This window comes from Crocuta crocuta, unplaced genomic scaffold (assembly GCF_008692635.1).
Source record: "Crocuta crocuta isolate KB4526 unplaced genomic scaffold, BGI_CrCroc_1.0 scaffold45, whole genome shotgun sequence".
Classification (NCBI taxonomy): domain Eukaryota; kingdom Metazoa; phylum Chordata; class Mammalia; order Carnivora; family Hyaenidae; genus Crocuta; species Crocuta crocuta.
In genome coordinates this window covers 64774-87479 of record NW_027530544.1, presented here as the reverse complement: position 1 = coordinate 87479, position 22706 = coordinate 64774, and the positions used below count along the sequence as shown (strand labels likewise).

The 22706-nt window shown below is 35.7% G+C and overlaps 1 protein-coding gene across 1 annotated transcript in view; it reads right to left on the bottom strand.

The window, feature by feature from the left end:
• The window catches only part of LOC144234385 (syntaxin-binding protein 5-like), a gene marked incomplete at its 5' end in the record, with an annotated part of 90493 nt that overhangs the window by 5611 nt on the left and 62176 nt on the right, over window positions 1–22706 (bottom strand). The window contains 4 exons of the mRNA XM_077767718.1: window positions 356–521; window positions 5679–6039; window positions 13957–14196; window positions 16290–16460. Coding sequence (XP_077623844.1) covers window positions 356–521; window positions 5679–6039; window positions 13957–14196; window positions 16290–16460 — 938 coding nt within the window. The remainder of the gene's footprint in view (window positions 1–355; window positions 522–5678; window positions 6040–13956; window positions 14197–16289; window positions 16461–22706) is intronic.

Below are 22706 nucleotides of genomic sequence, written 5' to 3'. Positions count from 1 at the left end.
TGTGTGCACATGCATATTCCCCACCTTGGAGGGAGAGTTTATAATCTTAAAGGGGATTCCCCATAGTGAAAAGAAAACCAACAACAAACAATAAAATAACCAAACAAAAAATCAACCATTAATGTGTATGATCTTTGCATACTCCCCATCAGTCCCCCTCTTTTTCTAATTATTTTCTGTGTATACCTAGACCCACACTAAACTTGACAGGGTCACAATGATGAACATATATTCAAAACATATCTAGGGAAGGCATATTTATTGCCTGGCCCAATAATATTTAGCTTTTAGATATCCCTCTTGTTCTCTTTTTACAACCAAGTCCAATGCTTATTCATAAATGTGTCTGACCTACCTGTAGATTATCACACATCTCTTGGCTGTATGTTAACCGCTGAATTTCAGTGGGAGAGACGAGGTATAATGCCTGGCCTTCATTGGTAAAACAAAACGTCCGTGCTATCCTCATGTCTGTCAGTGGCAAATAATTAACATCCAACATTGGGCGAAGACTAGGTAGGCTGAATGGAAGGAAGCAAATCCACATTTCATATTCAAGTTGTTAGAAGTTTTCATTTCTCTGTGTAAAATGTACAGTTTCTTACATAAAAAGTTCTTTTTATACCACTATTTAATGGTTGTTTCTTTTTATTCTCTTGAAGTCTCAGTGGTACAAAACTAGACTTTCACATAAAATCATATACACACAAAAAATCATGGGCCCAGTACTTTCTCTTAATCCACACAGATACTTAGCAAATATTTTGAAGGGTGGATTAAATGCAGTGACCAGCAATTTCAGAATACTTTTTGCAGCATTTCACAGGTTCCTACAATGTGGTTGTAGTCTTTGGTTATGAGAGAAGAATTACTGCAATAAAGTACTTGGTCTACTGTCTCCTTTTAAGGCAAAACTCCTGAGTCTGAGGAGGTTATGCACTGATGGAGACATGAAATGGATCCAGTTCGCTGTGCCTGGCAATGGAGTGGCTTTACTCCCCCTTCCTCTACTCCCTCTATACACAGGGAATGAAAATTACCTATGACTTAGGACACCTGTGCTGAAGGCATGCTTAGTAAATAAACGGTTAGGGCTGTAAAGGAATGAGAATAAGTTATAGATAATAGATCAGAATTAGGCATAGCCAAATGAATACCACTCATCTCCAGTGTCTTACCAAATAGCTATAGTCTTATCCTTATGTGGTAGCCCATGATTTTGCTTAAATAGTCATCAGAATTTCCCTTTGGATATGGTCACAACAGCCAGTTCTGCAAACTAATGAAGAAACTAGTCTCATTGCTTATAAATCACACCTCTAATACCAAAAGGAGAAAAACAAACTTGTCATTAAATCTCAAGCTTTGAAATTGTTCAACTGATACTGGTGTGCATAATGATTTTAAATTATCCCAGATCACAAAACCACTATCTTGAAGAAAAATGCTGATTTCTTTTATGAAAGTAGTTTGTTATTACAAGTTAAGCCCTAAAACGTTACCATACAGAATAGGATCTGAAATCTGTGCAACCGGAACAAGCTTTCCATGAGGTTCTAGCACTGTGTTGTCCAATATGGTAGCCATTGGCTACATATGGTTATTGAGCAGTTGATATGTGGTTTGCATGAACTGAGGTATTCTGTAAGTGTAAAATATGTACTGGATTTCAAAGACTTAGTATTTTATAAGTAATTAAGGTCTTTAGGCTGTGAGCCAAAACAAACCCAGTTAAACAGACTTCCATGATAGATTCTGAAATTAATGGGTGGCGGTGGGGAAGGGATTCCAAAGGACTTTTCTGATAAGCTGCATTGTTTATGTAGCATAATAAAAGTAAGCCAAGAAAACAAAAATGGTTTAATCACTTTAGGTTGGAAAAGGCAAAGAGCAATTTACTTGCTAAGACCTAGGAACCATGTGCTTTTAAAGCTGAAAAACTAGACTTTTTTCTGTGCAGAGACACTTTGTAAGGAAATAGTGTCATGTAACTAACAATGGTTTTCACTTAAAGCCAAGTTTAAGAACTCATTTATAGATAAGACTCTTGTATCCCTTTCCACTACTTTCTAGGTCTGGGTACATTAGCATGTAAGCAGTCATTAGCTACCTGCCAACTACCAGAAAACTAGGTCTTGGAAAGAATGGGCTCAGTATACTTAATTTCTGATAGGATCTGGAATGATCTAGGAAAATACTTAGCATGGGAAGATGATCAAGGTCAGAAGCATGTCAATTTGAAGGATTCAGTTCTTCAAGCTACATATTACTAAAATCATCCCAAAGTAATTTCCTTTCAATATTTTTGAGATCCTCAAGAACACATAAAGATTTTCCACTAGGACATAATATCAAAGAAGACATTATCATATAAAGCAGTTTTTAAATAGAGGAGAGGAAGGCAGATAGCATCTTAACTCTTGTTGCTATGACTCCTCTTTATGAAACTATTTTTCATTTCTCAAGAAATTTCCCTCCTCATAAATGTAGATGGTAGCACATATTTATTCAAATGGAAATTAATTTTCAGATATAGTCAATACCATTTGAGAAAATAAGACCCACTAAATTTTTGTAAAAACAGTAAGTAATCACCATCAAACTAAAAATCTCGATTGTGACAACAGTTTAATGTCTTTTAACTTAAAAGAAAAATTCTCAGTTACTAAACGTGAGCTTGGGAGGGGAGGGTATGTGTGATACACACTTTTTTCCCCCTCAAAACTAAGGCATGGCCAGGAGTTAAGTCTTCATTTTCAAACAAGACTGGGATGATTTTCATGACAAATATTGAAAAATAGTTTGAGAAAGAAAAACCAGATAAAAAGAGATCAGAAATATCTAAGAGAATGATCAGAAAATAAATGATTGTTTTTAATTTTTTTAAACTTTCTCTACTTTTCCTTGGCTTACAGATTTACTATGTCTCCTCTATTAAAGAAAATCTAACAATAAAAACACTCTCTTGAAAGCCAAGTTTTGCCCTTGAACTACTTTCCCGTTTCTCATATCTCTTTTTACCACAAAGTTTCTTGAAAGAATAATCTATACCAGGGGTTGGCAAACTTTTATTAAAGAGCCAGATAGTAAATATTGTAGGCTTTGTAGGCCATATGGTCTCTTGTTATAACTACTCAACTGCCTTGTCATGAGGAAGCAGCTAGACAATATGTAAACAAATGGGTGTGGCTGCGTTAAAAAAAATCTTTATTTATGAACATTGAAATTCGAATTCCATGTGATTTTCACATATTATGAAATATACTCTGATTTTTTTCAACATTTTAAAATGTAAAATCCATTCTTAGCTTGCCAGCTGTACAATGTTAGACGAGAGGAAGGGCAGGACAGATATGGCCTGTGGGCTGTAGTTTGTCACCTCCTGATCTATACCACTGCCTCTTTCTAGCTCCACTGAAAATTTAGTTTTTGCCTCCACTATGCTACTAAGATTTGTTTTCTCAAGGATCACTAATATCCTACTAGTTGCGAGACCAGGCCGAGTATTTTCTCTTCTACTCAAACTCTTTGGCTCTCTGCTATATCTGACTACCTCTTGATATTGCCTTGGTGGCCTTCTACTTTTGTATGGATAGTCTTCTATCATTTTTATTTCATGAAGCTATTCTTGTCCTTTTCCTATATCTCGGATGACTCCCTCTCAATTTCCTCTACTGGATTTTGTTTTTATTCTATTACATAAATATAGAGAGAGCCCCAAGTTTTTGTTCCCAGATCAGTCTATTTCTCCTTTCTTTTTATACTGTCTTCTTTGATGATCTCATTCACTGCTGTAACTTTCACTTATGCATTTATATAGATGACTTCCTATAGAAAGAGCTGCCAAACTTCTGCAGGATCATTTAAAAACACCTCATATTCCAAACATTCATTCTCAAATTTCTCATTTTCAGCTTTTCCAAATTCTCCTTTCCTGCTTTAATGATGTCACTGCTACCCAGGTTCATAGATTTTTTTTTCAACCTTTAAATTCTCTTCTATTCCTGAGATTTAATGAACTCCATTGCCTTTCACAATAAATCAGTTTTATATTTAGCAAGTTTCCCTCAATTATCCCTCATATCTGTTTCCACCTTGCTTTCGATATAGCTAAAACTTTAGTTCAGAAGACCATTTCAAGCTCTCCCTTTATATGTATTTCCTGATGTATAGTTAGAGCAGGTTAATTGCATGCTTTAAAAACCTTATTTCCTATTAACTGATTAATATCAAACTCATTAGCCTGCCATTACAGGTCCTCAATAATTTACCCCAATCTACCTCTCCAGTTTACTTTCCTCCCAATATCTCGTATTTAATAACATATACTAACTATCTCATGACTGCATTCTGAGAACTTACTTTGTGACTAGAAGATTCAACCCTATATTTCCTCTGCTGGAATATATATGTTCTTTGTGTTATCATTATTTGTGTATCTGTTTTATCTCCTCAGTTTGATAGTAAGCTTTTTAAGGATTGGGACTATGTTTTTACTAATTTTTATGTCCTTCATAGGCCTAGTATAATGCTTAACTATCTCAGTGATTTTTAGAACCAGGTGAGGTATTAAAATGAATGACAGTAACTTCTACATAGGTTATATTTATTAAATGTTGGTTGAATTCCTAAAATCATTAGGTAATTAATTTTGTGTCTCATGAACTTTATTCTAATTTACTAACAGTGTAATGAAATCTCTCAGCTGATACCATATTAATTAGGTCAAAAAGCATAAACTTCCAGTTACAAGATTAATAAATTCTGGGGATCTAATGTACAGCATGGTGACTCATAGTTAACAATACTGTATTGTATATTTGAGGTTGCTAGAAGAGTATATCTTAAAGTTCTCACCACACACACACACACACACACAAATATAACTATGTGAGGTGATAGATGTATTAATGAATGTTACTGTGGTAGTCATTTATATATATACACACACACACATACACTATATATACACATACACACAGAGTGAAATTACTATATATATATTGTGGGTATGTGTGTGTGTATGTATATATATATGTATGTATATATATATATACTCATCATGTTGTATACCTTAAACTTACACAGTATTGTATTTCAGTTGTAGTGATGACTTTTAATATACTGTTCAGGACTGGTATCACTTTTTCCTAGACTTGTAACCTCAGGTGAATTTAAACTTTAACTTATTAACATATGTAAAATAGAGGATGCAAATAATACTTTGTTTTCCCATGTCCTACAGAAACCATAAGGATCAAATTAAATTCTGTATGTAAAATTTTTATGTGGATTATAAAAGATAGTAAAAATAAGTTCGTTTCTTTTCCTTATAGCTTATTCATTTTTATATTTCATGCCTAGCATAGTATCTGGGAGACACATATGTTCAATAAATGCTTGAGTTAATGTGTGAATGACCAGAAAAATCAGTCTTTCCTTAGATTCTTTGAAATCAATTAAAATATATATTTCATTCAGAATGCAAAGCATTTTTAGCAAAAAAAAAATTAAAACCCCATAGTCTCCTCAAAGTGTCAAACAATAAAACATTCACAAACATAATGAAAGAATGATCTCAGTTTGCTTCCTGATTGCACATTACACATATACTTTTCAAAATTGTACCTTATTCACACTGTTGTGATTACCAAATAACTTATAAAGAAGGTAAGTACCTCATTATCATGATATGCCCATTGGCACAAAAGCATGCCAAACAGGCACTGTTACACATGACCACCACGTCTGCTTGCAGTATAAAAGATGTCTCGGTGATGTTATGAACATAAAGACAAGTCTGAGAAGGCAGTGAGAAGACTTTGGCTTGTTTTTCTGAGCAGATTACTGTGTACTGATGATCTCCTATTTCTTGGGATGGAGAGGGGCAGTTCATGACCAGTTTCCTTCTCCAAGATTTTTCATTTTCATCTATGTTGTTGGGATCCCTCCAAACTTCATATGGCGGCTGCATTAATCCGCCATTTCGGTCCATACAGGAGAATGTTAGCACAGCTCCTTTCAGTGAGAGGAATGTACCTATAAAAACAATTTCATATCACTGGCATGTGACATTCTTTCTAAAACAGCTGTTACTCATGGGCAATAATATTTTATAATTATGTATAATTTATATCTATAGTGTCATAATATTGCAGTAATATACATAAATCAGTAGATTTGTGAATTCATCAGTTGCAATAATCATAGAATGTTAGGTCAAAAAGGGGCCTAAGACATCAATTTGTCAAATCCTTTCATTTTATTATTTATTGACTTTTAAGATTTTATTTTTAAGTAATCTCTATGTAGACCCAATGTGAGGCTCAAATTTACAACCTTGAGATCAAGAGTTGTACATACTCTACCAACTGAGTCAGCCAAGTACACTGAATCCTTTCATTTTATTAATGAGAAAATGGAGGCCCAGAAAAATGATGAGATGTGGGCCATGTCAGATGGCAGGTTGGTGGTTAAGCCTGGACTAGAATTCACATTTCCTAATTTCTAATCTGGTATTCCTTTGCTATAATATGTAGTCTCCCTTAAAATCCTCTTTTTAAAAGCAAATTTTAGAAAATTTATAATTTTCATTTATTGAAATAACTTCAGCTGAAAAAATCATGCATCTATTCTATTTCCCTATTTCTTGGACTCATTTACTAGAAAACGGTTTTTTCTTCTGCTGAAATTGAATACCTGGCTTAAATTTCATGAAATTTTAACATATAGAGTTCATGCTAGCAATTTTTATTGTATTAGGAAAAAAAAAACCCCAAAAACTTCCTTTGGCTCTTAGCCAGGCTTATGCATATTTATATAGAAAAGTTTACTCACCTGGATTCTCCAAGTTGAATGTCTATGCCAGATTATTACCTATGAGTGATTTTTACCAGTCCCAGAGAACAGGATACTATAAAACTTAGGTGGCAACTTGTGATAGATAGATTGAGTTTTGGACATACCAAACTTACATAAGCAATACTCAAGCAGCCTTTTCTTTCCTTTGCCTTCTGATATCATGTAGAGAGACTAAGGGAATGATTAACCCAGGCTAATATTGCCTCAAAAGTGTACATATGACAGACACTTGAAAAAGGAAGGATAATAAATATAAATACATTACATTTAAAGAACTTTATAATTTAAAATACTTAATTTACCAAATTTAAAATAACATGTTTAGATGACTTAACATCCCAGTTGTGTTTTAAAATCCACTTTTAAAAGAAGAATCTCCCAAATGTCCTACAAGGGAATGAAAGAAGGTAGAGAGCAGGATTTAATTTCAGTCTGAAGGTCAAGGAATAAAAGAATAGCTCTCCCAGTGTTCCAGGTGGGAAAAAAAATTCCCAAAGCTATGACAAGTGATTTAACTAGAATTCATCTAGGATTCATTCTTCTATAAAGCCACATTTCCTTAATTACCCGTCATGGGAAAACTTTTCTAATTATAAATATCTTAGCACTCTCAATTTAGAGATAGCCTAAGGTCGGTTAAAAAGATAAGAAATCTACATTTTGGAAGTCATTTTCCTTATATCTGCTGCTTACAAATTATCAGCATCAAAATGCCAATTTCTAATAATCTGCCCTTGCCAAAACAGCTGCTTTGTTTCCTAATTTGTGATAAAAAATACTTTGATTATATTCTGTCCAGTGGGTTTATACAGGGTTTAAGTTTTCTCAAATATGTATCATTAATCTTTATGACTTGCCATTAATCTTTCCTAACTTAAAAAACAAAACAAAAGCAAAAATAAAAACCTTAAGTCCAAATTGTAAGTAACTACTATTTCAGAAATACACTTCATTGCAAAGTAAGCTTAAATTTAGGTCTTATATAACAAAATCTTCACAATTCAGTCTATGATAAATAATTCACCACACAAATAATTAGGACTTTCCTCTTGAAGGAGGTCTCACTGGCTGGAAGTGTACCTTACTCCAGCTTTCCACATTGGCAGCCTACCCTACTACAACCTTCACTTATATTTACTGAGGGCTTACTGTGGGTTCTAGGCTCTGTTTTAGAGGCTATAACAGTGAATAAAACAGAGAAAAATCCCAACTTTCCTAAAATTTATTTTAGATGATAGAGACAGACCATATATGATAACTAAGTGTATATATGAGATATTAGACACTAAGAAATACTAAGGAAAAAACAAAGCAGGAAAGGAGATAGGAACTCTTGGGGAAAGGTGTGATTAAATTTTAATAGAGTAGAAGGTGTTATGGACTAAATGTTTCTACCTCTCCCTTCCCCCAAATTCTTATGTTGAAGACCTACCCTCCTGTGTAGATGTATTTGGAGATGGGGCCTCTAAGGTTAAATAAGGTCATAAGGTGGGGTCATGATCTGATGGAATTAGTGTCCTTAAAACAAGAGACACCAGAGCTCACTCTCTGGATATAGAATAAACACTATGAGAACACAGTGAACAGGCAGCTGTCTGCAACTCAAGAGAGAGTTCTCACCAGATACCAACACTTCTAGGACACTGGTTTGGGGCTTCCAGTCTCCAGAAGTGTGAGAAAATAAATTTCTGTTATTTAATCCACCCCATCTGTGGTATTTTGTTATGGCGTTTTGAGCAGACTAATTAATATAGAAGAAAAGGCTTCTTTGCTTCATATTGTGGGAATCAGGACTCAGGAAACCAGCACAAAATGCTGATATACTGACTACTAGTCAGATATCTGATTATCTCTTATATCTGACCCAGGAGTCTTTTATCTTCTATCAACATTCAGAAAACTGGCAACCTAACTATTAGCTTACAAGTAAAGTGAAATCTCAAACTCTTTACAGATCTTGACTTTCTAGAGCAGCAAAGGGCAGACTCAGAGGTGATGAGATTAGAGAGATCAGAGATGGATCCAGGTTTTATAGGGTCTTGTAGAACACAGTAAAGACAGAATTTTACTTGGTATGAGGAAGATTCTCAGAATAGAGTGATGTAATCTAATTTTCATTTAACAGGATCACTCTTTCTGTTGGGCATATTCCAAAGGGAATCAAAGTTGAACAAAGGGAAAACAGTTAAGAGGTTTGTACAATAAATCAAGGCAAGGAATGGATAAAGGTTTCTTCCAATCTGGTGGTAACAAGAGGTGGTAAGCAATGATCAGAATCTGAGGATACTATAAAAGTCAAGCCAACAGAATTTGCTATTAGATTTAGAGTGTGAAAGAAACATAGTGGTCCAGGATGATTCTAATGTTACTGATCTGAGAAACTGGAAGTCTGGAATTGTCATTAACAGATGTGGGAATGAATACGGAGAAAGGAAAGGAAACCAGGAACTCGATTTTGGACATGGTAAGTTTGAGATGATTCATAGACATCCAAGTGGATGTCAAGTAACTGGATATCTATGTCAGAAATTTGGAGATGATTCCAGACTATAAATAAAAATATACAACCCATCAGATTATCAATAGCATTTAAAGTCATAAGGCAGGTTTAAAGTCATTTTGGCCTTGAATATAAATAGAAACAGAAAAGCTTTGAGTCAGTTTTTTGGGCATTCTGATGTTTTAAGTCCAGTGAAATGAGGAGGAACCAGCAGAGTAAAAAGAAGGAATGGCTAGAAAGGTAGGAAGAAAAGTAGGTAAATATACTGTTCTGGAATCCAAGTGAAGTGTTTTTAAGGTAGGGACAATGGTAAACTCTGTAATACGTTGCTGATATAGTAAGTAAGATATGGCTTGAAAACTGACCATTGGACTTAGCTATGAGGTCAGTGGTGACCATATAGAGGTTTTTATTGACTGGTATGGGAGAAAGCTTGTTTAGAATGGACCTAAGAGAGAATGGAAGAATAAAATTGGAAATAGTGGGCACGGAGAAACAAATTTAACCAGGATTGTAATTAAGCTGAATTTGCATGTGTGACACTGTGATTTATAATAAACATTTATTTTGGTCTTTAATCTGTGTCCGACACTGAGCTCCTAAAGCCTTTGGAATTTCCTCAAGGAGGAGAAAAACACAGGTGTCTTTTATTATGTTAATGAGGTGACTTTTGGATCAAGTTGGGGGCTGGTTGCCAGAGGAACCAGCAATGTGTTTAGAGGTTTGGTACTTTTAGTCCCATCCCTTCCCTACCTCCGGGGAGGAGAGCTGGAGGTTGAATTCAATCACCAATGACCAATGATTTAGTCAATCATGCCTAAGTAATGAAGCCTCCATAAAGACCCAAAAGGAAGGGCTTTGAAAAGCTTCCGGGTTTGTGAACAGGAGGAAGTGCAGGGAGACTGACGTTCCTGGAGAGGGTATGGAAGCATGTTCATCTGTATCTTTTTATAATAAATGGTAAGTAAACAGTTTTCCTGTTTCACAGTTTTCTGTGAGCCACTCTAGCAAATTAATTGAGCCCAAAGAGGGGGTTGTGGGAACCTCAGATTTATAGCCAATGTGTCAGAAGCACAGGTGACAAACTAGACTGGTGATTGGCATCTGAAGGAAGGACAGGGAGCAGTTTTGTGGAAATAAGCCTGTACCCTGTGGGATCTGACAGTTATCTCCAGATAGTGTCAGAATTGAGTTAAATTGTGGGACACCCAGCTGCTGTTGCAAAGAACTGCTGATTATGGGGAAAAACCTCTACACATGTGGTGTCAAAAGTGTTGTGTGGAAGTAGTGTGNAGAAAAAAAAAAAAAAAAAAAAAAAAAAGAAGTAGTGTGAAATTAAAGAGGCACACAGGAGGAAGCACTGGGTTTTTCCCTGCACAGGAGTGAAGAATTGTAGATTTTTCCAACATAGTATATGTAAAGTGGCATTTGTAGAATCAGCATCACCTGGAAGCTTGTTAAAAATGCAAATCCTCAGACCCCACCCTCGATTTGTTGAATTAGAAACTCTGGGGGGTGGGGACCAATAATCTGTGTTGTAACAAACCCTCCAAGTGATTCTGATACAGACTAGAGGGATAACTAAGGGGAATGGATAACCTTTGTGTGCTTTTCCACTCCAAAATTCAGTGATTGAGTACAGTTCAAATTTCCATATCATTGAATAGAATTTGTTGTCAAGACAACCACAGTAAATTAAAGTGAAAGAAATTCTTAAAAAATAGAAGTGGGCTTTGTTGAGAGGTTTTTGATTACTGATTCAATCTCCTTAGTAGTTATAGATCTGTTCAGGCGTTTTATTTCTTCATGGTTCAGTCTTGGTAGGTTGTATGTTTCTAGGGATTCATTTCTTTTAGGTTGTCCAGTTTATACACATATAATTGTTCATAGTAGTCTCTTATGATCTTCTACTCAGGCTTTCTCTCTTTTCCATGGTTATTTATAAAACACATCAGAACCCAGCTTCATAGTTTTCTTTATTGTCTACCTGTTTTTTAAAGAATACCTTTTTTTAAGAGCACGTTTAGGTTTACAGAAAATTGAGCAGGTAGTACAGAGAGTTCCCATATGACCCCTTTGTCCTTTATTAACACCTTGTATTAATGTGGTACATTTGTTACACTTGGTGGGCTGGTATTGATATTAACTAAAGTCTTGAAAGAACAGCAGAATGACGACATAGAAAATTGGAGAAGACAGGTTCCCATTATATATATTTTAACTAGATTAGGAAAAGCCTTGCAAGTACTTACTAACTAGATATCACATTATTAAATTAAATCTATACTTATTTTGTAATTTGCTGTCATTTTTAGTCTATGTCTATTTGCTAAGAATGGTAAAAGACTTTCCCATGATATTGAGAGATCTGTTAAGTCACTCCCAGAGACTGTTTATTCCTAGGCTTGTGACATAGAAAACCACATTTGTTAGAATCTCTCTTAGAAAACTGTCTTGCACTTATGGTTGTAAACTTGTGTACACAAGAGATAGATTTTCACCTTTAAACTTGTGAGGAATGCCTGCCACATGTTAGGTGTCCAATATGTATAACAATTTATTGAGTTAAATAGTGGGTTGAATTAATGTTTAACAATTCATTATGACCTCACTAATCTGGCTCTAACTCAACCGGTATGAGAACTGTGCATATTTCCTTAAAATTAGGAAGGTAGTAAAAGATGTCTTCACATTGGTTTAAAATTAAAATACAGTTATCCTAACAGATTAACTTTAAAATACAATGCATTTGATTGGCTGAGTTGTGTCTCTACTGAATTCTTATGTTGAAGGCCTAGAACCCATTTCCTCAGAATGTGACTGCTTTGACATACAGCCTTTAAAGAGGTGATTAAGAGGAAGTTGTCAGGGTGGCCTCTAATCCAAACTGACTGGTTTCTGTCTAAGAAAAAGTTAGGACACACCGGGAGACACCAGCGGTACATGAGCACTGAAGGACAGCCATGTGAAGACATGGCATGGTTGGCCATCTGCAAGCCAAGGAGAGAGACCTCAGAAGAAACCAAGTCTGTTGACTCCTTAATCTTGGGCCTCTCATCTCCAGAAGTGTGAGAAGATCAACTTCTGCTATTTAACCCACATGCATACACACAAATACATTTATCTAGATTTGCCACACCAGTAGGGAGCTGACTTTTCCACCTACATTTGAAGAGCCTAAAATTAAGTCCTCCATTAAGAGCAACCTCGGGCTGCACGTAGCCCCAGTCCCAGTTCCAGGAAAAGCCTCAGATTGTTCAAGGCTAAAGCCATCCTCGGACCGCCCTCAGATCAGCTAATCAAAAAAACATTCCTATGGTGTGAGTCAAGGCTGGGAACTGCAAACAATTATTTTATACAAACTAGCCAATTTCTCACCGCTTGCCTGAACCCAGCGTGGGCCCTTTGAACTCACCTCATAATTGGTCATTTTCAAAGGATTCTCAAAAGTTATGATTGGGTCCCACCAAAAGTAATGAACACCTCACAGATACTGAATGGTCAAAACTGTTACCATGGGTGCTGTACAATTGTAATTGGTGCTTATGTGATGATGCTATACGTACTGTAACACCCCCATCCCTTACTCCTTAAAAACCCTGTTCGCTATTGTTCTTCACTTCACTTTGCTGCCACTACACCGGTAGGCGGGTGAGCCCCTGCTTGAGCTTGTAATAAAGACCCTTTTGTATTTGCATCAGTGCCGGCTCCTTGGAGGTCTCTGGGACTCACGATTTGGGCACAACACATTAAGTAAGAATCTACAAGAATTTAGCACACCAGTTAACAAAGAAAACAAAACCCTCTCTAACCTGGCATATCATATATATGTATTCTTTTAAAATAAAATTCCTTATCCTATATATTAATAAAATTCTTTTTTATTTTTTTACTTAAAAACTATCTGAAAAACATTTCTTATCATACATAGGAAATATGAAGCAAAAGTTATTGAGAAGAACAAATTTTTAAATATTCAAAGGAATTGCATGAGGAATCACACTCATGTCTTTGAAAAGAAAAAAAGATAATTCAAGTAGGAAGAGGATACAACATCTGCTTTAGCAACAATATTCATAACTTATGTCAAATTCTTCATTCACTAGGATTAAAAGGAAAGACATTGTGCAGTATCCCTTTGAAACAAGATGGGAAGGTTACCGAGCATTTTTGAAAGCTACATATTGCTTCCAGCTTAATTGTTCTGAGTTCTTCAGGGATGATATAAAATCACTCATAGGCTCTGCTCTGGCATAGAACTTTGGAGAAATAGTTCAATTCATTAAATACTTTAACTTTTGTGTTAAGGTTTTCCTTACTGCTTTCCAGAGACCTTTTCCCCAAACCATTGTTTAGGTGGGCAGTTTTACAGTTTACTACCATAACAGTGATTATACTATTTTATCCTAAGGAATGATAAGTTGCTATGTGACAAATGTTGGGACAGTATATGGTTTATGAAATTCTCAATAGTTTCCAATATACAGAATATTTACAATCTTTCTTCCATGATCTGATCGTACAAATTAATGTTATACATTATCTTATATAAAAATGTGAAAAATAGCAATTAAGGAATAAATAAGAACTCTTACCACTTGGAAATACCATGACTGGTTCTGTAAATCTTTGTTCATCTGCTGAAGGCAGATTCAGGGACATGATTAACACCATTCCCAGACTAGTTCCAACAAACAAACAAGGGGAGACCGTAGAGTCATTTTTCCGAGCAAAAGACTCCATGAAGTATAGTGCTGTAATTGCTTCTTTAGAATCTTTGTCAATACTGGAGATGCTTGAGCTTCTAGAACGATTATAGGAATTCTCTCGGCTTTCTGTGGAAATTTAGAAGAACCAAATATTAAGTTAGTGTATTTCCGTAACAAGTAAAGTCAGACTTCATACATAACACCAAAATTATGAATTTGGTTCCTGTTAACTGATCTGGAAAACCGCTTGGCTTGTCCAATTTACCAGCTTATTTTGATAATGAAGAGACTGAAGTCCAGAAGTATAAATCATAAACTTAGGCAGAGCTGGGACCAGAACTCGAGACTCCAGAGTTCCAGTTCACCATGTTTTTCTCCCTACATTACCTCACCTATTAGTTGAAATTTCCTAATCTGGGAAAAAATATTTAGTCTAAGTAGTAAAGGTTACAAGAATTTTTGGTACCATTTTAATTACGTTTCCCCTCTATATCTCAATGCTGAAAATATACCTAATGATTTCTTGGCAATTCCCACCTACTGACAACATTATGGCTACTTACCTGAAAGGTTACAAATGTTCTGTGGTGAATACACTTCCCTAACTAACACAATTCTTGGTTTTGCTGTATTTGGAGTAACTATAGTTGTAAAAACTGGAGTATTTACCAAGGCCAAAGAGCAAATGTCATATCCCTGAACTACTTTCAGGCTACCTACCTTGAATCCAAATCCAGTTGTAGCTTTGCCTAGGACCAAATAAGAAGCTGTAGATAGTGCTATCTCATTGTTAATGGTAATCTTTCTGAGGGGGCTTCAGCCCACCTAAAGGAAGCAGGATAGTTTCAAGTTTTCCTGCTCATCAACACTCATACATGTGCACACTCCAACAAGCATAAAGTCATACTCAGTTAAAGGAACCTCAGGAAGGTTTTGTTCTTATAATTGCTCTAGAGTACATGTTCCTCATATTCTTTTTTTTTTTTCCAACTAATTGGAAAAAACTCCTTTCCTTTCTTGATAGAAATAAGTATGACTCATTTTTATAAAAAGAGTTAAATATAAATTCCTTAAATTATCCTTTTCTAGAAAGACAAATATAGTATTCCTATTTCCCTCCTTCCATCCCTCAGCTGGTTCATAAAAATAATTATTTGTAATAGAATTTAGAGATGAGAGGGAGAATTATTTGTAATAGAATTTAGAGACTGAGATATAGAGTTAAGCAATTTCCCAAAATCCAGTACAAATTGGAGGCAGAAATGTCTGAAACTCAAAATTCTCAATTCTCAAGCCAGTGATTAATAGTGCTACTTCTAGAACTCTTACATTTTGCTTTTATTATATAATTCCTAGCTAATATGCTTTCATAGTTTTTCCATTCATGATTCATCAACATTCAAAGTTGTTACTCACAGACAACTATGAGAGAGAGAAATTCATTATCTTCATGTCCATGAACCAGATTTAGTATGGTATATTAAGGAAAAAAAATTTTTAATTTAAATTTTTGAATAATAATATAGGTCATTACTATCGAATTTGTTGGGGGATGGTAAATGGAGGAATTACTTTATAGAAAATTACTACAGAAAATCTTCCCAAGACTATTTTTTCCATATCTTTTCCCAAAGTTGTCAGGAACAAAGTAGCAACTAAGTTACAAGATTCCTTTTTTCCTCCTTCTCTAAAACTTTCTGGCCTTCTAGCTCTTATACTTTAATCCCTGTTTCAACACTCATTACCCTAAAAAGGAATTAATCCTTTAAAAACATATGAAGATGAAGAGAGCAAACTTAAGAACTTAAGATCTTGCCTTTTTCCTGTCACACTCACTTGACAGCTGAGGAAATTAGGGTTGCAAGACATTAAATAACTACAGATAGAGACACTAAAATCTCACCATTGAGATGGAAGGGAACTCGGTTGCTGGGGGTGTAGAGAAGAAATTAAAACCTAGGTCTCCCTTTGTACAAGAGAAGGTGTCTACCAATAAGCAGAACCATGCTGGTTTTAGAGATGAAGAAGAAGGTGTAGCGAGGAATAGATTTGTAGTTATAGCCACAGCTTGACCAGTCTCTCAGTTATTCATTGCTGAGAGCTGACTATAGTTTTTAATTATCTTTTACATGTAACCTACATCCCCTGTCCTCTAGCTCCCATTATAATGGTATATCAATTTTTAATTAAATCCACAAAAATTTGTATGTTTAACTTACCTTCTGTTGTGACTGGTAAAGAAATTTCCATGCAAGCAGCTGATTGTGCTTTCCGAAATGGTGGTCTTCCAGGACCCCAGCGATTTACTTTTGAAACATCAGCACTAGACAGACGCTTTCCAGAACTGCAACTCTGAGAGGTTGGACTTGTGCAGTGTCCATTTACATGATCTGAACCAGGAGGAAGAAGGAAGCGTAAATACCGTAATTAAATCTTCAAATAAAGGAATCCAAATGTGTAGATTAATAAACGAAGAGTGAAAATTCCTTTTTTTCAAACCATACACAGAGGCTAAGTCCTCCCTATTTTAAGATTTAGTCACATTTTTAGAAGTTAGCCAAAAATCTCGTAAGATTTTTATTAAACATAAGTTCAGTTTTAATATTTGACTAGTTAACATAGTTTAAAATTTATTGTCTCCATTAAATATTTTATCATTTAATGGCACAAAATAGGTTAGTCAAATTTCTTTTGCATATAAGTTTAAATATATACCTATTTATATAAGTTTTGGAAGCAGCTCAGTGCTTGGAGTTTAAAATATAGAATGGAAGTTTCTTACTGTGCAGTTGAGAATGGTACTTAAGAAAAATGATCCTTAATCCTGCCTGGGCTCAATTCCCAATTCTACCATTTACAAGTTATACAAATTACTGAAGTCTTCCATACTTTAATTTCCTTTTCTGTAAGTTGATAATATTATCTTCTTCATGGACATTTTGCGATAGTTCATATCACATGCCAGAACACTTCTTAGTATAAGGTAAATTCTGAACAAAAATTATTATTATTACTCTTGTTCCAGACAAATAGTACTATTTATTTAGAACTCATAGGCTTAGTTTTGTTGTGATAGAGTTTAAAGACTTGGAGTAATAGCACTAAACTAGGTCTTTTTTTTTTAATGCTAATATATAATATTTGAAACATCATCTCATAGTTCTGCAATATTCAGAATGCATTTTAAAATGTGCTTTGGACATTCAAAAATAATAGAGTTAAATGGAGAAGAATCGTGTTTCATGTCCATGTGGTACTAAGTGTTCACTCCATTATAGCCTTTCTGTATTATAAAATTTGGAAAGTGTCCATTTCCTGGATATCCTTGAGCTAGTACAAGGATGACAATTAGGCCTTACCATTTATATGCATTAGTGTTTTTTTTCTATTTTCAAAAAGGAGAGTTAACATTTATCAAATATTTAAATGCCAGACACTTTATACACATTACCCATTTAATTTTTTTATTTGTTTGTTTGAGGTGGGGGCAGTGAAAATGGGAAGAGAGAGAATCTTAAGCAGGCTCCAATGCCTAGTAACTGAGATAATGACCTGAGCAGAAATCAAGAGTTGACTGCTTAACTGACTGAGCCACCCAAGTGCCCTAACATTACCCATTTACTGTTAACAACAGCCCTACAGGGTAGATCCTTTATTATCCTGATTTTTCAGCTGAGGAAACTGAAGCTCAGAAAAAGGGTTTGGAAAATTAATAATATATAAATAGTATTCACGGAGGCAGAATTTGGATCCAGATTTTCTCACTTACTGTCTATAGACTTAAAAGCTGGGTCACAGGGCCACTTAAAATTTTTAATAAGGGGTAGTAATTTTGAAGACAAACATAGTAGGGTTTGGGAGTGGCCTGTGTAATGCGTATTGAGATCCAAGCTTTTGGGGACCAGTCCTCTTCCATATTAACACAGATTTCAGAAATTCCAGGTCTTCCAGATGGAAAGGCAGAAATATCCCTTGATTATAGCCACAGGAAAGCTGAAGTCAAGAGCTCTACCCCTCCTGCACTATCAAATGTAGTCTTATAAACAGCAAAAGCACTGAGAGCATCATTTGGCACTAACAAGGACTTAGAATGAATTAAAAAATGACAATTTTGTGTGTATAAATTGCAAAAATAAGCTGTACATATGTTAGAAAAAGTTGCTCCTTCCTCAGACATGATGCCTTGGTTGGAGGACAAGTTGGTTTCTTAATTGACTTAATGTTGGTTTGCTGGATTAATTTGTTTTAGCAGGAAAGGAATTTATTAAAGGATATTGGGAAGTTTGAAATCTCAGAGATAAACTGTGAGGTGTACTCAGAAGCTTGCAGCCCAAACAATGCCCAACTACACTGGAATTAATGTTTTAGTAAAAAACCACTGTCAGTGGCTCAGCATTGATGCTTCTGGAGCTAGATGCTAGGAGCTATGCTAATGTTGGCCTGGTTCAGCAGGACATCTCTGTCATCATAATCACCAAAACTAGGTTTATGTAGCTTTTAATTTGTCTTTATTTTAATGTTTTGTGATTATCAACATTCTCTACTTTTTTGCTGACATTTTTTGAGGTTTTTAAGCTCTTATTTTTATGATATTTTTTCTGAAGATTTTTAAGCTGAAAACTTGGATGGATTGAATCCTAGTCTTTCCCTTGATGAGCTTAATTTTTATCTCCAGTTTTAATTTGAGTTTTCTATAGCAAAATTTTCATAACTATGTTTTTGTTGTCAAAGCTAAAAATGCTTTGAATGAACACAGGTTTATATGCCTTGAGTTTAATTGTTAGTCACTGAAATCCAATATTTCAAAGAGCTTCTTTCTCTTTATTTATCAATAATTAACCATTTGTTTTTCCGAGTTTAACTTATAATTTATTCATTTAAGTGGATCTTTAAAACTAACTTTACAGTTTAGAGAGAAGAATTTCTTGGAGCGCCTGGGTGGCTCAGTCGGTTGAGCGTCCGACTTCAGCTCAGGTCATGATCTCACAGTCCGTGGGTTCGAGCCTCGCATTGGGCTTTGTGTTGACAGCTCAGAGCCTGGAGCCTGTTTCAGATTCTGTGTCTCCCTCTCTCTCTGACCCTCCCCTGTTCATGCTGTCTGTCTGTCTCTCTCTCTCTCTCTCAGAAATAAAATATTAAAAAAAAAAAAAGAATTTCTAGTGAAACCATTGCCTTAGGCTTTGTCAGTGATGAATAGAATGTTTTAACTTGAAAAAACTGTTCTTAAAATTTCAGCTTAAAATTGTCACATAAAATTGTAACATTTAAAGTATACATCAAGGTGTGCCTGGGTGGCTTAGTTGGTTAAGCATAAGACTTTGGCTAAGGTCATGATCTCACAGTTCATGAGTTTGAGCTCCATGTCGGGCTCTGTGCTGACAGCTCAAGAGACTAGAGCCTGGTTTGGATTCTTTGTCTCCCCCTCTCTCGGCCCCTCTCCCACTCATACTGTCTCTCTCTCTCTCAAAAATAAACATAAAAAATAATAACGTATACATGATAATGATTTGATATATGTACAAACTGGGAAAGTTTATTAACACACCCATCACTTTATTCATTTACTTGTGAGAACATTTAAGTTCTCTCTTAGCACATTTCCATTATACATTACTGTGTCGTCAACAGTAGTCATCATGTTTTACATTACATTCTCAGAACTTACTCATCTTATAGTTGAAAGTTTGTACCCTTTTACAAATCCTTCCCTATTTTCCCTACCTTCAGCTACTGGTTACCACTTTTTTACTCTGTTTCTATAATGTTTTTAAAAAATATTCAACATATAAGTATAAATACCATGCAGTATTTGCCTTTGCCTGGCCTATTTCACTTCACATAATACCCTCAAGGTCCATCCATGTTGTTGCAAATGGCAGGATTTCCGTCTTTCTCATGGCTCAATAATATTCCATTGTGTATACATACCACATCTTCTTTATCCATTCATGAATTTACAGGCCCTTAGGTTGTTTCCCTCTCTTAGCTATTGTGAATAATGCTGAAATGAACATAGGAGTGCAGGCAGCTCTTCAATACCCCGTGTTTTTTTGCCTTTGGATATATACCCAGAAGTGAGATTGTTGGATTATATAGTGGTTCTATTTTTAATTTTTGAGGAACCTTCTGTGTGTTAAGGGCCAGGATTGGTTTATGCAAGCATACCTTAATGCCCTTGTTAATCTTTATCTTGAGAATTAAGATCCTGAGAATGTATAGATCCTGTCTTCTCTCTGTTATTTCCCATAAGCAGATATGTAAAAACATATTGTTTAGCATTCCAGGTCAGGGGCTCAGGGGTTGGCCAACTTGGAGTATCACCTTGATCATGCAAATGTCCAGGTGGTGGGCTCTGATCCCCTTGGAACATTTGCTCTGCAAGGAGAGGCAAAGCTACAGAGAATTGCTAGGATAAATGCTACACTATAAAAGTTTGCTCTGTTTGGTTTCCAGTAGCAGATGCTTGTTCAGTTGGGCTCCCTGTATGTAAGTGCCCCCACTAAACTTAGGTCTCAATCACTGTCTCTGGATCATTCCTTTGGTTTTGTTGGGTTCTCACCCACCACTGGCTTAAAGTCTTCAGGAATGTGACTACACACCTCCATACTGTTTTCCCTAGCACCTGCACCAATTTACATTCCTACCAACAATATGCAGGGCTCCCTTTTCTCCACACTCTTACAACACTTGTTAATTCTTTTTTATGATACCCACCATAGCAGGTATGAGGTAATACCTCATTGTGGTTTTGATTTACATTTCTCTTATGATTAGTGACATTAAGCACCTTTTCATGTAGCTGTTGGCCATTTATATGTTGTCTTTGGAAAAGTGTCTAATCAGTTCCTCTGCCTATTTTTTTTTAAAGTAGGCTCTATATCCACCATTGGACTTGGACTCACAAGCCCTACACCAAGAGTTGCAGGGGTGCCTGGGTGGCTCAACCAAGAGTTGGTTGAGCATCCACAGTCTGTTGCTTCAAGCCCCACAACAGGTACTGGGATGACAGATCAGAGCCAGGAGCCTGCTTCGAATTCTGTGTGTTTGTGTCTCTCTCTCTGCCTCTCCCTTTCTCATGCTCTGTTTGTCTGTCTCTCTCAAAAATAAATAAACAGTTAAAAAAAAAAGAGTTACAGCTCGGCCGGAGGTTCCTGGGAGGTCCTGGAAATAAATTATAGCAGAGAACTTCCCTGACCTGGGGAGGGAAGTTAATGTTGAAATAACAAGAGGCTCAGAGGACTCCCCTTAGATGTAACTTGAATCGATCTTCTGCACGGCATATCATAGTAAAAATGGCAAATACAAGGACAAAGAGAGAATTCTGAAAGCATCTAGGGAGAAAAGGGCCCTAACATACAAAGNATCATAATGCTTTGAAACTTGAAGTCAATCACAGGAAGAAGTCTGGAAAACCTCCAAAAACATGGAGGTTAAAGAACACCCACTAAAGAATGAATGGGCCAATCAGGCAATTAGAGATGAAAGTAAAAAATATATGGTAACAAATGAAAATGAAAACAGAACAACCCAAAATCTATGGGATGCAGCAAAGCAGTCCTAAGAGGAAAGTACATTGCTCTCCAGGCCTATTTCAAGAGATTAGAAAAAGTACAAGTCCAAAATCTAACAGCTCACCTAAAGGAACTAGAGGCAGAGCAACAAGAACGCCTAAACCCAGTAGAAGAAGAGAAATAGTAAAAATTAGAGCAGAAATAAACAACATAGAGACCAAAGAAACAATTGAACAGATCAATGAAACCAAGAGTTGGTTTTTTGAAAAAGTAAACAAAATTGACAAACCTCTAGCCAGACTTATCAAAAAGAAAAGAGAGAGCACCCAAATAGACAAAATTATGAATGAAAATGGACTTATTACAACCAACCCCTCAGAAATACAAGCAATTATCAGGGAATCCTATGAAAAATTATATACCAACAAAAGGACAACTTAGAAGAAATGAGACAAATTCCTAAACACACACTCACTACCAAAATTCACACGGGAAGAAATAGAAAACCTGAACAGACCCATAACGAGTGAAGAAATCGAATCAGTTATCAAAAATCTCCCAACAAATAAGAGCCCTGGACCTGATGGTTTCCCTGGGGAATTCTACCAGACATTTAAAACAGAATTAATCCCAATTCTTCTCAAGCTATTCCAAAAAATAGAAATCGAAGGAAAACTCCCGGACTCATTTTATGAAGCCAGCATCACTCTGATTCCCAAGCCAGACAGAGATCCAGCAAAAAAAGAGAACTACAGGCCAATATCCTTGATGAATACGGATGCAAAAATCCTCAACAAGATACTTGCAAATCGAATCCAGCACACATAAAAAGAATCACACACCAAGATCAAGTGGGGTTCATTCCTGGGTTACTGGGCTGGTTCAACATTCGCAAATCAATCAATGTGAGACATCACATCAACAAAAGAAAAGATAAAAAACATATGATCCTGTCAATAGATGCAGAAAAAGCATTTGACAAAATACAGCATCCTTCTTAATAAAGACTCTAGAGAAAGTCGGTATAGAAGGAACCTACTTAAACATCATAAAAGCCATTTATGAGAAGCCTTCAGCTAACATCATCCTCAACGGGGAAAAACTGAGAGCTTTCCCCCTGAGATC